The sequence below is a fragment of the Vigna radiata genome, unplaced genomic scaffold, assembly GCF_000741045.1.
Source record: "Vigna radiata var. radiata cultivar VC1973A unplaced genomic scaffold, Vradiata_ver6 scaffold_122, whole genome shotgun sequence".
Taxonomy (NCBI): domain Eukaryota; kingdom Viridiplantae; phylum Streptophyta; class Magnoliopsida; order Fabales; family Fabaceae; genus Vigna; species Vigna radiata.
The window spans coordinates 951,287-966,736 of record NW_014543108.1 but is presented as its reverse complement, the minus strand read 5'-3'; the positions used below and the strand labels follow the sequence as shown (position 1 = coordinate 966,736).

At 28.5% G+C, this 15,450-nt stretch overlaps 2 protein-coding genes across 2 annotated transcripts; one reads left to right on the top strand and one right to left on the bottom strand.

Moving 5' to 3' along the window:
* Positions 1-8,819: 8,819 nt before the first annotated feature.
* On the top strand, positions 8,820-13,055 carry LOC106752992 (E3 ubiquitin-protein ligase At1g63170). The gene is made up of 5 exons (XM_014634773.2): positions 8,820-9,510; positions 10,888-11,007; positions 11,147-11,279; positions 11,486-11,635; positions 12,556-13,055. Exons 1-5 carry the CDS (start codon positions 8,990-8,992, stop codon positions 12,721-12,723), a joined length of 1,092 nt encoding a protein of 363 aa, XP_014490259.1. The 5' UTR covers positions 8,820-8,989; the 3' UTR covers positions 12,724-13,055.
* Positions 13,056-13,643: 588 nt separating this feature from the next.
* On the bottom strand, positions 13,644-14,578 carry LOC106752983 (BON1-associated protein 1). The gene has a single exon (XM_014634764.2). It carries the CDS (start codon positions 14,323-14,325, stop codon positions 13,795-13,797), a length of 531 nt encoding a protein of 176 aa, XP_014490250.2. The 5' UTR covers positions 14,326-14,578; the 3' UTR covers positions 13,644-13,794.
* Between the last annotated feature and the right edge of the window lie 872 nt (positions 14,579-15,450).

Sequence of the window (15,450 nt, the reverse complement as noted above, 5' to 3'; positions counted from 1 at the left end):
GCATTCTTTTTCTGACAAATTCTTAGTGGATTTCTAGTACTTTTAAAGGATAAATTTTGGACTGATCCTAGAATTTCATGGTGATCAGCATGTCCTTTGCCACCTTTTCCGTTAGATAATGGTAATATAAGTAATTTGATACATAGTGACTAAGGTTCTCTATGGATAATGGTAATATAAGTAATTTATTGGATAAGCATTCCAAAACACATCATTGTTTTTAGTACACTTAAACCTAACATGTATTGGGATATGGGTTGACTAGTTATTTCTATCAATAGTAATACCCTAAAATACTTCTCCTATAAATACCAACACTTCATACCCAATCTATCACAATCTTTTATTGCTTCATAAACTCAGTCATTACAATCACTCTTTATGCATCAACACATCCACTTCTTTGAGATGGAGAATTTTGCCATCAACAACAAAGAGAACCATTTAAATTCCTACCTCATAACATTACTTTCAAATGGTTAAATCACTAAATCTAAAGATGGTGTGCAGTTCCAATGTGAAAGTCCAATTGCACATTTAACTTCCTAAAGGAAAAAGTGTGCACAACTTTGCAAATTCAAACCATTACATCCACCAATGAGTTGTACTTCCGAAGATCCACATTAAATGAACAAGAATCCATTATGTATGATTCCAAACCATGACGTGATGCAGAAATGATTATTTGTACATTTCATTTCTCTATTAACACAATAATTGAATTGTTTATAACATTCAATATGTTGATTTAAGAAATATTTTCTCTTCTAAACCCAACTCCTTCATCCTTTTCCACAAACTCAAACCCTATCTTATGTTCACACCATTAAAAAAAAGTTCAACGTATAGGTCCATCTCTGTATCGTTCCCAAATTTAGTATTAAATTCTTCATCCAAACAATAGATATGTGTCTACTAACACTCGAAGAATAATGAAAATATCTGAAATCTTGAAGTTATTTCGATTCAAAAGGATATAAGATTTAGACCACAATTGTAATTTTCGATTTTATTTCATTTTCAATTATTTGTTAGATGTAATTGCTTTCATTTAATAAGTGCATTTTGTGTTCACTTGTAATTTTCAATTTCATCATTATAAATTGTCTCATTAAAAATTATATTTTACAAAATAAAAACAAAACAAGACCAACTTGTTTAAAATATTTTTTTTTCAATCAATTTGTTAAAATGAAAAAAGTTATAAAACTTCTTTACAACTAACATTAATTATTTCCTCTCCTTTTTTTCTACGTATATATTAAGAACTAACATTTTAATAACTATTCTTCATAAAAATAAAATATAACTACACAAACATTTGAAAAATTAAATTTAAAAAAATCCAACCGTAAATATAATTTTCTTTTCATTTTATATACATATAATTTTTTTTTTTATCTTCCAATCTATGTTTTTACTTTTTTATTCTATCATATTCAAATTTTACTAAATATAATTATACATTTATTTTTTATTTCTTTCATATTTGAATTTTTATTTGTTTCATATACTTATTATAAAAGCCTAGAAAATGATATTTTAAAAATGATAATAGTTTAAAAAATTTAAGACTCGATTATTTTAATATTAAAAGATTTTAATATAAATAGTTTTTTTTTTTATAAACGAGTTTCATTATTTTAAAACGTATCATATCTTTAAAAATCACAAAACCACTTTTCTAGAGTTCTCTAACTTCTCTCTAAGGGTTTTTTTTTTCTTGTTCGTCTGATTGAAGAACCGAAATCGTAAGATTGATGCTTGCAACAAGTTCTTCAATTTGGACCGATCAGTTTCTTCGTTCGCGTAAGTTGAGTTTTAGCTTTTTCTTAGTTTTTTATGTTAACGATTGCATGTGAGCCTTTTTTTTTCACCTGCATGCATCCTTTTAGTCATTTATATAGGCCTTTACTTATTAGTGATAATAGGTATGTCCTGGTCGTCCTTATGATGTTTCTATGTATAGATAGAACATCCTGCAAGTTGGGAGGAGTTTCGCTCTTTGTGAACAGCTGGTCAAGTGAAGGAAACTAATGGCATTGCTTTTAAGTTATAAATATCTTGAGATTTTTTATTTGCTTGATTGAATTATATGATAAGTTTATTCTGCTGATTTTATTTTGTTCTGAATGTTGCCTTGTTGAATGTTTTGGTTGTGTTTGTGTTGATTTGAGAAATGAAGATATGATCAATTGAGGCATTTAGTGTCTGTTCTGACATTGAAAAATTGTTTTTGACTCAAGTACTGAGAATGGAATACCAATTAGACCATTTGAACAGATTATATTTTCAAAATTCCCACAATTTGCATACGCTAATATCTAATGCAACATTGAGCGATGACAAGTTGGCATTGAATGCCAATTCATTGTCTAGGCCTGGAAGCATTTTAGTTTTAGATTGTTGGGTGCCAGTATTGTACCATTGAACATGAGAAAATACGAATGCTTGGGCTTTGAGTGGTAGTAAGGCACCTTTGAACACCATGTTTCACTATAGTTTGGAGCAATTTTGGTTCTAAGACGCTAAGTGGCAGAATGATATTGTTAAGCACGACATTTTGTGAGGCATCATCTTTTGTAAAACGTTTGATGTTGATCATTACTTTTGAGTGCCAATGTCTCTATTGTAATTTTCTTATGTTGTAAACTGCTTGAGATAAATTTATTATGGTTTTTATGTATGTTTGAGATATACTATGATGTTTTTATTGAGTGATAACATCGTTGAGAATATGTTTGGTGTTAAGATAATTTCAAGGAAAAAATTTGAGTGGTGGTAATTTTTAGTGTATGCATTGACATCTAGGGTCAGAAAGGAGATATCCTGAACTCTAATAACTATTCACACTCAAATAGAGTAGAATGAGTCATGTGGTGAGAATTGCAGGAGATCCTAGTCTATGAATGATGTTTGGTCCTAAGCGTGGAGGGGACTAACCATGTTGGTGGTAGGGTGATAACCTCTTCGTTTGTGAATCTGCAAAGCATAAATACCACTAGATGTGCATGCCTATGATGAAGCCCTATGTCAAAGGCATGTATCCAGATAATTGAACACAGTGTTAATGGTTTATGTGAATATATGGCTAGTTGTATGTTATATGTTTATTTCAAAAATTTGTATTTTATGATTATATTAGACCAAATCTTTGCACATTAACTTACCCCACTGTTTTTTTTTTTTGCATTTCCTGTGTTTTTTTTTTGCGATAATCATATTATTAATGTGAGCAGATAAATGATAAGTTTGAAACATCTTTAGTAGAAAACAATGATGCAACAAAGTTTTATTCTTCGTCGTCTAGTGGTTGTCTTTAGTTCTTTTAGATATATTTATTATTGTGGTTATTTTCTTTTATATAATTGTATTAAAATTATATTTATAAGTTTGAGACAAAAATGTTGTTTTATCGATTTTATAATTTTATTTTGTCAGTTTTAAGATAGTAAAATTAGGATCTTACATTTTGGTATCAAATCACTTCATCTTTAAGATGATGTGAGGATTGTGGATTTGTTATGTCTTTACCATTTAAAAGTTTAAGTTTATATGGTGAATAGTATTTCATTTCTTAATTTTTATTTTTATCTTCTATAATTTAATAAATGAAAATAAAAAATTATTTAAAAAAAGAAATATAACCATATAAATAAATGTTTTTTCATTATAAAAACATATAATTTTTTTCCGTTATCTTTTATTTTAATAAAATTAAAAAATAGTAGAAAATAAAAAAAAAAATCTGTTCTGGTTTTCCGAAAATCAAATTCGGACTAATTCTTGACGAAAATGCAGCAAAAGAAAAAAGAAGATTAGAATTCGACTATTCAAAAATGAAAATTCTAACCTGAAAAAAAGTGTGTTACTGAGGTAAATATAGAAAATAGTAGCTATATTGGGAATTAAAAAAAATCGTCAAAAATCCAAAAAAAAAAAAAAAAGTGACACTCGTAATGATGAAGCATGAGTCACTTTCTGAATGAAAGTATAGTGTTGCATTTATAAACCCTTTTTCCCTTTAATGCATCAAATCACAATCAAACCTCATCTTTTTCTTTTTGGTTTGGCTTCATTCTGTTGTTTCAATTAAAAACAGGCAAAAAGAAAACTATGAACTCTCCACATTTCTTTATTCAACCTAATGCTACTTCTTTCAATTTTTTAATGGGTTTTATTTGTTTACTCCCAAACTTTCCTTGGTTTACTTAATATGAGACTTTTTTTAAAGTTATAATCTCCTTCCTATGTATAAAGGGTTGAAGTAAAGTTAGGGTAAGATTACTGTTTTAAAATTAAATTAGTTTATTTTTAATACATTTTTAATTATTTTTTTATTTTGTTATATTTGTCTAATAATTTTTAAGTTTTATATGATATTTTTTTTCTTAACTCAAAACATTTTTATGAAATGTTGAATATTAAATTTAAGAATTTTATTGAATAATGATAGCTTTTTATTATCTAATAAAATAGAAATAATTTTGGTGGAAATTAGTGTAATGATTATTTTGTTTAGATTTTAAAAAACGAAAGTTAATTTATATTTAATGAAAATTTATTTTTTTAAAGAAATATAAATATTGGTTTTATAAAAAATTATTTAAAATAATTTTTTAATTGTAATCATATTTTAAATACATAATTTTATTATTTTAAAAAATTGAAAATATAATATATGTTGAGTCGTTTAAGCATAAAAATAAAATAATTTTGAAAAAAAAAAGATGTTCAAAATAAATTATTTTTTATAAATTAAAAATTATTTTTATTTGGATACAATCTAAAAATTATTTCTTTTAATTTTTTCGTGTTCTAAAAGTTTTTATAAACTCATGACAAAAGTTATATATAAATAAGTTTTTAATTTATTTTTAGTTTTGTTATTTAAAATATAATAACCGTGTTTCAGCCTAAAAAGAAACTATTTCTTTCTCAAAAGAATCCCATAAAAAATCAAATAAGTTTTTATTTTTATAAAACAATGTTAATTTAACAAACATTTTTTTATATCAAAATTAAATAAAAATACACATAATTTTATGAAATTAAAAAAATATACAACAAACTAGATGTTTATGTAATTGTATAATTTGATTGGGGAATACATGACTAATGGATATAAGTAAGTTACAAAATAGACCAATAGATTAATTTAATCGAAAAACTTTTGAATGCAAATTAGAAATATATTAGTAGGAATAAAATAATCATTGAAAGAAGACCATGAATTGACCTTAACTCATAGGACTTCATAAATATATGGTCATGTAAACTTTTTTCATAAAGAATTTTTTTGATTTTGTGAATTTTTTTTATCTCAATTCATGTGAATATCAAGTCTTATGAAATGGACTAAGTTGACAGATCTAATTTTTTCTATAAATATTTTTATTATTTTATGAATAAAAAATATTTAATGTCTTAAAACATAAAATATTTTTAAATTTTTTACAAAGAAAAGTTTAATAAAACTGTTGCAAGATAACTTACTTTTTAAATATAAAAAGTAGAACTTTACTAAGATGAGATGCAAAAATAATTTACTACAAGATATAATTATTTTAACATCTTAAACATCTTTCATGAAATTCATTTTACTTTACATTATTTCAATGTGACAATGTTTTTAATATTTTAAAATTTTTATTCTAATAAGAAATTTTAAATTTTTAAAACTTATAATTTTTTATTTTTATAACAAAATTTTCTATATGAAATCACGTTTCAATAAAAATTTCTTATAAATGTAAAATAGAAATGTTTAAGGACAAAATTTGCAACTCTCACTCTTAAAAGAGTTATAAGTATATTATGTTTGAGTAGTATTTTTGATCCATAGAGTATGAAAGAGTTATAAGTATATTATGTTTGGGTCGTATCTTTGATCCATAGAATATGATTGGATAAATTTTATATCTTACAAATTCAACCTCTTGTTAAAACTCTAGATAATAAACCCCACTCAACTCTCACAACCTCCTTGACATTCACAACTAGTTATCTTCTTTTTATGAGTTTAATACTAATAGAGTCAGAATATCGAACCGAAGTAGTATATATAACCTTCTTATTATTGAACTTCATATTGAACCAAAGTAAAAATACAACTACTTCAAAATACAACATTCACACATAGCTTACACATCATATTCTCATATAATTCTTAAATCATCACATCATGTCATCCATGTGTATTTTACCTCAATCTAAACTCATCATATAACATCACTCACATATTGTTTATTTCAATTAAAATGTTTATATTTCATCATTTATTTTTTATTGTGTTAGTATAATATTCAATTATATTTTCATTAAGTATATATCAAAACATTGAAAGCATTTATCTGATCACAAATGTTTAATTGAAAATCCCAATAGTCAAAGTGAAAAACCATATTTTAAAAACTATTTGTCACAATTTCAATTTGATCCAACAATTAACGAAGCAATAATCAAAATTTTATCAAGACAACCTAAACACAAAACCAAGGTGGTGCTCAATGCCTTACACTTGCCGCCCAACTTTAGGACCCTTGGTGCTCACTATCAAGTGAGTGCTCAGTGCAACTAGGGTAGTGCCCAACACCCTAGACCTTTGAAGCTTATTGTCAAGTGTGTACCACCGATCCCAGGGTACCATCGAACATTCTAGACCTCTGAAGCTCACTAACTTGAGTTCTCCAAATGGTGCCCAACGGTTTTGTGTTACCACCTGATGTCGTATTAATAAAACAACTTTTGATTCAATTAAGTTAGGTTATGCAACGTGTCAATCTAGTCAATTTAGTTCTTTCTTAGTTCAAAATACCTTGTTTAGTTCAAAATAAGTCTCAAGTAGAGCAAATTAGATAATCCTAACGTAATTAAACCAATTCCACAAAAGTATTACAAAGCCAAACATATCAACAACACAATTAATTATCACAACAATTCTCAATTCTATCACCGCAATCAATTGATCAATTTAAAATAAATCAATCATTATAATTAAACTAGTTTTCCTTATTTGAATAGACACTCTTAAACTCAAAAGGTGTCCCACACAGGCTCTACATCACACAAATTATTCTACCTGTATATATAAAATAAAATTTTAATCAACGATCAAAACACAATTACAATTCTAATTGAAGAAGATTAATCTTGAGTCCTTTAACATGCAAACTCCTATGTGCAACATATTTACTATCAAAAATAGTAAAATATGAACTTGCTATGTTCAAGATTCTAATCAAGTAAGATTGTACACCTCAACACCATGAATCTTATGACATACTTCGATATTCAAATATACAAAAGATGAAATCAAAGATGTAAAAAAAATTTGATTAATAAAAACGTTCTATTTATAATTGCACTTTTAATAATAAAATAATCAATGATATTTTAAATCACAGTTACCTTAGTTCTTTTTCATGTTTTAAAAATAAATAAATCATTGGTAAAATTTTCTAAAATGTTTTTCTTATTTTATGAATAAAAATAAAAAAACCATAATTTCTTAAAACATAAAATATTGTTAATATTTATAAAAAGAAAAATGAAGAGGATAATAAAAATGTTACAAGATAATTTATTATTGAAATATAAAGAGTAGAACTTTACTAATATTATATGCAAAAAATAATTTATTATAATTTCTCACAATAACGAGACAATTATTTTAACACCTTAAACATTTTTCATATAATCATTTATGAAATTCATTTTACTTTACATACTTTCAATATGTGACAATGTTTTTAATATTTTATAATTCTTATTCTAATAAAAGAGTTTTATAGAAGTCACACTTGGCTAAATTTTATTTAAATTTTAATGTTTCAAAAATTTTAAATAATTTTTTATTTTTATTATATAAAATTTTAAATATACATCACATTTCAATAAAAATGTCTTATGAGTCTAAATTTGATGATTCTAACTATAATTTCTACACTTGAGATGTTAAATATAAAGGGCAAAACCCATGAATTTAATATTTCAGTTTTATAAAGTATTGGCAAAATAAGACTTTGGGTAAAAAAGAAATTAAAAAATAAATGAAACAATTATTAAAAATTCTTTTTTTGAAACAAAGATTGTAAGATGATTTTAAAAATGTTTGAATAGTGAAGAACCCCGTAAACTAAGATAAAATCCTATATTTAGTGTAAAATTGAAAAGTAGTTTAAATTAAGTAACTATATTAATAATTTGAAAATTATAATACATAATTAATTTAAAACTAAAATCGCATAACTTGTTTTAATGTTGTTCTCTTTTAAAAATTAATGACAATATTTACACTTGAATTATGTTTGTAAATATTTGTAAAGATAATGATATTTAGATAATATTTTTTGATAATATTTGAACATTTATTACGTGTCAATTTGTGATTGGTAAAAAATTATTCCACAATTTTGTGATTATTATTATTGATTGTGGAGTAATTTTTGACCTATCACATATTGACACGTAATCAATGTTTAAATATTGTTAAAAAAATATTGTTTAAATAACATTATACTATTTTTAATTGAGTTTGATGTGAAAAGTTTTTGTAATAAGATGGTATATTAAATATCAAAGAATAGTTATAATAAAAATTTAATAACAAGTAAAAGTAACCCTCGAATATGATTAACCTTGTATTTAAATATAACAATTAAAAGGTATTCAGGTAAAAATTAAATTTATTTGACCAAAAGGCATTTAAATTGCACTTTCTATACAATTGAAATTCAAAAATATGGAATTAAACTCAATTTGACCAAAAATTTAGACATTTAGATTTCTTTCCACCTATATAACATGAATCAGGTAATAATTGTGATTCAAACTAAAAGGAGAGAGAGAGAGAGAAAAGTCAAATTCAATTTAAACACCAAATGAAACCAATCTTTTTTTCTTCTGATTCCAAAGCTTCAGTGTGAACTGTTCAAACGATCCTTCTCAGATTCAATTCGACAAATCAAAACAAAATCTCACAAACCGAATGCAAAACTCTACTGAATCTTCTCCAGCTTCCCCCGGGCCGGTGGACCCGGTACCGTTCCTCCCACAAAGCCGCCACGTCGCCCGCCGTGCGCCACTACGAACAGCGACGAGGTTCTTCCGACGCGAGAGCGGGCGGCGCCTTATGCTGGGAGAGGCTTCGGTGCGCGTGCGGGAAGCGGCCGCTGCCGAGGTGGAGGAGCGGCAGAGCGAGTGGGCGTACTCGCGGCCTGTGGTGGCGCTGGACGTCCTGTGGAACACGGCGTTTCTGGTGATCGGCGCGTCGGTGCTGTGGCGGAGCGCTGCGGAGGAGCCGAGCGTGCCTCTCAGGACGTGGATTTTGGGGTATTTGGTGCAGGGAATGATCCACTCTCTCTGCGTCCTGGTTGAGTTCCGAAGGAGAATGATGAGTGGGACCAATTTCCGTTCCAATGTGCCAAACCATGTTCAATGGAGCTTCACTTCTGAAAGTGACCAAGAGTTTTATTATTACGAACCCTCTCTCCAGGGTGATGAAAACTGGTACCTACTCTTATTATCATTTAATACTTCGGATAATACACATAATTTTATGACCAGAACATTTCTTCTTTTTATAAATGATTATAGGTCAAGTTCATTGATTAAGCATGTTTGTTTGATTCAAAAAATAATTTAGTTGAACAGTGTACACATTATTACAAACTGTTTATATACACCACATTATATAACTTGTATATATATAAAAAATATTAGCAGGTAATAAGTATAGTTTAACTACAAATGTATAATGTCATGTTAAAAGTTGTGTATTTGTAGTCAACTAAGGCTTTTCTTGACTATATTTTTTTTTTTTTATGTTATTGTTGTATTGTAATTTTTAAGTATAAAATGCACAATCTATATTTAGTCCGAGATTTATCAAATTAAATTGTAAAATTGATTGGATTTTAATTGGATTATGTCATTATTTTATTTTATTTTATTTTTTGTAGGAAAAACATACATTGCCTTGGGTCCTTTAGAACACTAGGCACATGATGATTTATTATCTATACCATAGTATTTTGGTCGTTTATTTTTTGTTAGTTTGCATTTTCCTTTCTTAGTTTAGTGTAGTAAACTTTAATATGTTTGGTAAAAAAAGTTTGAAATTTGAGTTAAAGGAAAAATAGGAGAAAACAAATTGAATTTGATTTATGTAGATTTTTTATCTTTTTGATTTTTATATTTTCTTCGATCAAATGAAAGCAAATGCATTGTCCTATTTGTTCTTTTTTTTTTCTTTCTCGTTCGAAAATGGGTAATTGGTGGAAACCCGAAATTTGTTAAGTTTTGATCTTTGTTTCTTATTTTTGAATTATACTTTTCCCACGTAGATTATTTTCTGTGAAATTCTGAATATAAATGAAAAATGAAAATAATAGGATATATTTATTCTGGACGTGGAACAGATAGACCTTTAAATTGTGAAAAGGCAACAGTAGATTTCCTGTTTGTCTGTGCAAACTCGTGATGAATTTAATGAGAAATTTGTGGTTTGAAACAATGCTTTGAAGGACAGTGCTATACACGTTATTTCACGAGTGTGTGTTTTTCGCCATCTGAATGATCATTCTGGACCACGGACGGTTAGGGTGGCAATGAATGAAGCGGTATAAAGGGAAGAAATTGAAACTAACAAGATTTGGAAATTGGAATCATTCAGTTATGCATTGTTTCATGTCTTGATGCATTTTCATTCTCTACTATATATCCGTTTCAATTCTTCCAATATAACCGCATCACTAAATTCTGTTCATGAAGAGAGTCTCTTTTCGAGAGTAGTTTTGCTGATTTAGCATTGTAGGTTGAATGTCGAACTGTTCCTTTTTTTTACCTTACGCATGTTTGTAAACTTATTGTTTGTTGTTTTGTCAGCATCGTAAAATACATAGAGTCAGCAAATACCATGCTTTCATTCATATGGTGGACTGTTGGAGTCTACTGGGTAACTCTTGGTGGCCAGAGTCTGACAACGGAAGCACCTCAGCTTTACTGGTTAGTTGGAATCTGTAACAATATGTATTGGTTAAATTATATGGATAGTTAATATCTTCATGGTTATCATCATGCACCTCTCTTTGCAGTATTCTGCCTTATCCCATTATGTAATCATCATGCATGTTGTGTTATGCAGGGTCTCTATTGCATTTCTTTCTTTCGACGTTGTCATTGTGTTGATCTGTGTCGCTGTTGCATGCCTTATTGGTATTGCTGTTTGCTGCTGTCTACCATGCATCCTTGCTCTCCTGTATGCAGTGACAGATCAGGTTGTAATGCCATGCATTCTGCAACCCATCTTTATATATCATTAAAAGAATTCTCTTTTGTCCCTTCAGTACCTATGATTTCAACAAATTTATCAATGTAGAATCATGGATTTATTTTCAATTTTGTTTCATTCCCTTTTTTGCATGCGTCGTATTCTTTTTCTCCAACTTTTTCATACTTAATTTTGACCTTTGATTGGTAACAGGAAGGGGCAACGAGGGAAGAGATTGACCAGTTGCCAAAATATAAGTTCAGAATAATAAAAGAAGGTGATATTGAAGAATCTTCAAGAGGAATAATGATCGAATCTGAGAGTGAGACAGCCACCGAACATGTTGTTGCCATAGAAGATGCAGTAAGTTCCTAGTGTTTTTTAGAATAAAAATTATCCTATCCTCCAAATGTTAGATTTGAATACATATCTTTTTGTGTTAAGATTTCTTTCTTCCCTCACATTCCAGCCTAAATTTTTAAAATTGTCTCAAAATTTTAGTTATATATATATATATATATATATATATATATATATATATATATATATTCACTTTTAAATTATTTTTTCTGCTTAAATTTGTTAGTTATATCTTCTATTTATTTAAGTTAATTCTACATATTTTTATTATGATTTTAAATCTTTTTTTGTTTTATATTTTTAAAACATTTAAAAATTTAGGCATAATGTTTCTGGAGACTTGCTATATATTATTGTAAATTCTTGTGCATGTATATAGAGCCTTGCTTATTTTCCAACAATATCCTCTTGATACTTCATAAAAAAAGTACATAAAACAAAATACAACAAGCATCTAATTCTTTTTTGTTTAGGAATTAAGAGGATTTGCGTAAAAGTTACAGACGGATATAAAATTATTCTCTGGGCATAACATTTGCACAATCATATCTACATCGTGACAAAGCAAATTTATGTTTAGATTAATATTGTTTTATTGTTGGAAGGAGCTCCTCATTTTTTGGAAAAAGTTGTACCTTTTGAGGTACATTTAATACTTGCACCAATAATTAAAACATGAACTAAACCCTTTATATGTTCTGAGTACTCAGTCTATTTGAAATATAAACATCTTATTTGTTGAACTTTATATCTTTGTTTATTAAAGCCGATGCAACCTTTATAATGCTCAGTATGCTGCATCAGGTAGCTGTATATTTTGATGGATGGTTTCACACTTTCACTTTCTCAATTTGGAAGAGCAAAATTCATTTTTGCTAAAAGAAATCCCACTTATGACATTGATGATTGTGGTATAATGACAGGAATGCTGTATCTGTCTCTCTCCATATGATGATGGTGCTGAAATCAGAGAACTTCCTTGCAACCACCATTTTCATTGCGCATGCATAGACAAATGGCTGCTAATCAATGCTACCTGCCCTCTCTGCAAGCTTGATATTTTGGTTGGTAACCACCATCATGAAGTTTGAACAGGTTCCTTTTTTCCTTGCATTGATTAGCAGGAAAACAGAGCCCTTTTGACATTGCTCTGTTTTCTGTGCTGTGTATATTTCTCCCCTAATCATGTTGGGAACAGTTTGTTTCCAGCTAAATGTGCATTAACTATTAAGACCATAAGCCCTCTCACTTCAGCTCATGACATGACCAGATAGAAACGAGGCCTTATATTAGGAAAATCGTATTTATTGCACAAGGTTTCACACCTGTTCTGTATAACTGTATCTTACGATGACAAGGTCATGGAGGCCTGAATGAGAATATCCAAATTCTTGTACATTGTTGGACCTGTACAGAAAAATAAAATTTATTATGATTTCCATGCATTGGTTTTTTTGTTGTTTTACTCCTTCGAAGTCTTCAAGATAAAATATGTTTGCTACATTTTTTTTCATGCATGGTTATTACTGGCCGTAATGCTGAAATCTCTCTTGATGGGTTTCTAATATCCATCCATTTCTTGTGTGAGATCTTCTAGCTTCCTCCTATTTGGGGAGCGATGGGCCTCCATATATTTTGTTTGCTTGAGAAGAGAGAAATATGTAACATGAATACAATATACCTCAAACCTAAATTATGGAAGAGTGTGTCTAAAAGATGGTCTTGGTCAAACAATAATCCTCCTAAATTTGATGGTACTTTGGAGATACAATCTATTAACACTCATTTTTTATATCTTAATTTTTAAGTACTCAATCTTACACTTCACTTATTTCTCTTTTATTTTGATCATATTACTTACTAAATTTCTTTTGTGTGCTCAAAATAACACGTGTTGGAAGTAGAACATACACAAAAAAATTTAAAAACTAACGTTTTCTCAACAAACATTGACTGTTTTCTTTTGGTATATTATAAACTCATTCATCCATGTATAGTTAAAGAGACTAATATTAACACCCGAAATGCAGAGGTCAACAAAGTGAACAAACTAGTAAAATACTATACCTTTTCTACAACTAGTGTCAGAAACTAAACTATTTTCAATATGCTTAAATTACCAACTAAAGACTTTAACCAAATCAAGAAGAAAACAAAAATATTCATCTTGGAATATTGAGAGGGAAATTCCAGAAAACAGGAACCCCAGTAACAATTCCTGCAGCATCATTCTCACCCATTGTCACATGTTTCCCAAACCCTCTCGAATTCTTTTCAATCTCCACCATTGAACACGAAGATTGACGCTCCTGTGGCGCCTTCACAACCCTCACAGAGAAATTGATGACCCCATTTCTGTTACCCTTCTCATCCCAAAGCCTATAACTCAACAACTGCAAGCTATTTTCTGAAACAAACCCTCCAAGGTCAAACTCAGAAACCGCTATTCGTGCTGCTCCCACACTTTTAACACCCAGCCATGTCTTGCATTGCACCTCTAGCGTGATGCAGTTGTTGGCTCCATCAACCAAGAACTTCTCGTTCCATGAAGGGTTGTTGCTCTCACCCTCTTCTTCTGTCCTGGTTGTGAAGAATTTGCTGCATGATTGCGTATGAACAACAACGTAAGTATCTTTTCTTATTGGTTTTCCGTTCATGCTAAGGTTTTCGGCTGATATAATCGTGATCTCCATGCTGTGAGTGAGGAATGCAAGTGCATAAAGATCTATGGGATTTAGATTTTACAGAGAGAGAAAATGGAAAAGGTTATGATAGAAGGACCATGATGTCTGAGACATGAAACGTCTGCTTTTCTTGTCCTTTAGTGATGGCTTTGTAATATAGTTTAATAACATTGGTGCTTGTTTGGTCTACAGAGAAATTTTAAAGAAGATGGAAATTTATGCAGATAACCAATATTCTTCTTTACAATAGTCAAGAAATTTCACTGTTGAATTAGACTTATTACTTGACAGTACACTTGGAAATTCTTCACCAATTTACAATAAGTAAAACTTTTATTTTACAAAGTCGATTTTGTAAAAATAAATTAAATTTGAAGTTTATTTTTTAAAATGATATCATAATAATGTATTAGAGTCTATTATACAAAATTTATTATTTGTTTGGATTTATTATTTCATTCACTGTCATGTCTATTAACGAATCACTAATTAATATTTAGTCTTATATTTGATACACATATACATCATAGTAAAGAAAATGTGTTAGAGAGTTTAAAATCAACTAAATATAAAACTAATTTATAATATATAATAGATGAAATTTTATCTTGTATTTGAAAAATTAAGATAAGTTTAAAATCTATTTTTAAATGATAAAGAAATTTAATATGAATAAAAAAAACATAGTACAACAAAACAAAGCAGCAGTATTGTATAAACAAGATAATAATAGCCATGAAAACATTTAATAAACTCGAAAATTCTTAGTCTTTGAAATTATTAAATATGATATATACATATATAAATTTCAACAAAGGAGGTGCAGCTATTTTTGAAATGTACGTATTTGGTGGAGAGCTTGCTTCCTTCATCTGTCACTGTTTTGGAGGAAATTAGAATAAAAAGCAAAAGTTGAAAAGTAAATTTCAGTGGGAATGGTCCTCTTCCACTGAGTATAACGGGAGATTAAATGAATCTTTACTTTTCTGGACAAAAGTTGTTAGAATTTGGAGATTTTTCTGCAAAAAGAATTTCATTATTCTGTGTGTCTCAGTGGGCAAGTTTATCACGGTGATTTAAAATTCTAAATGTATGAATTTTCAGAGGTTTTTAACATAACAAGTAAATTAAATT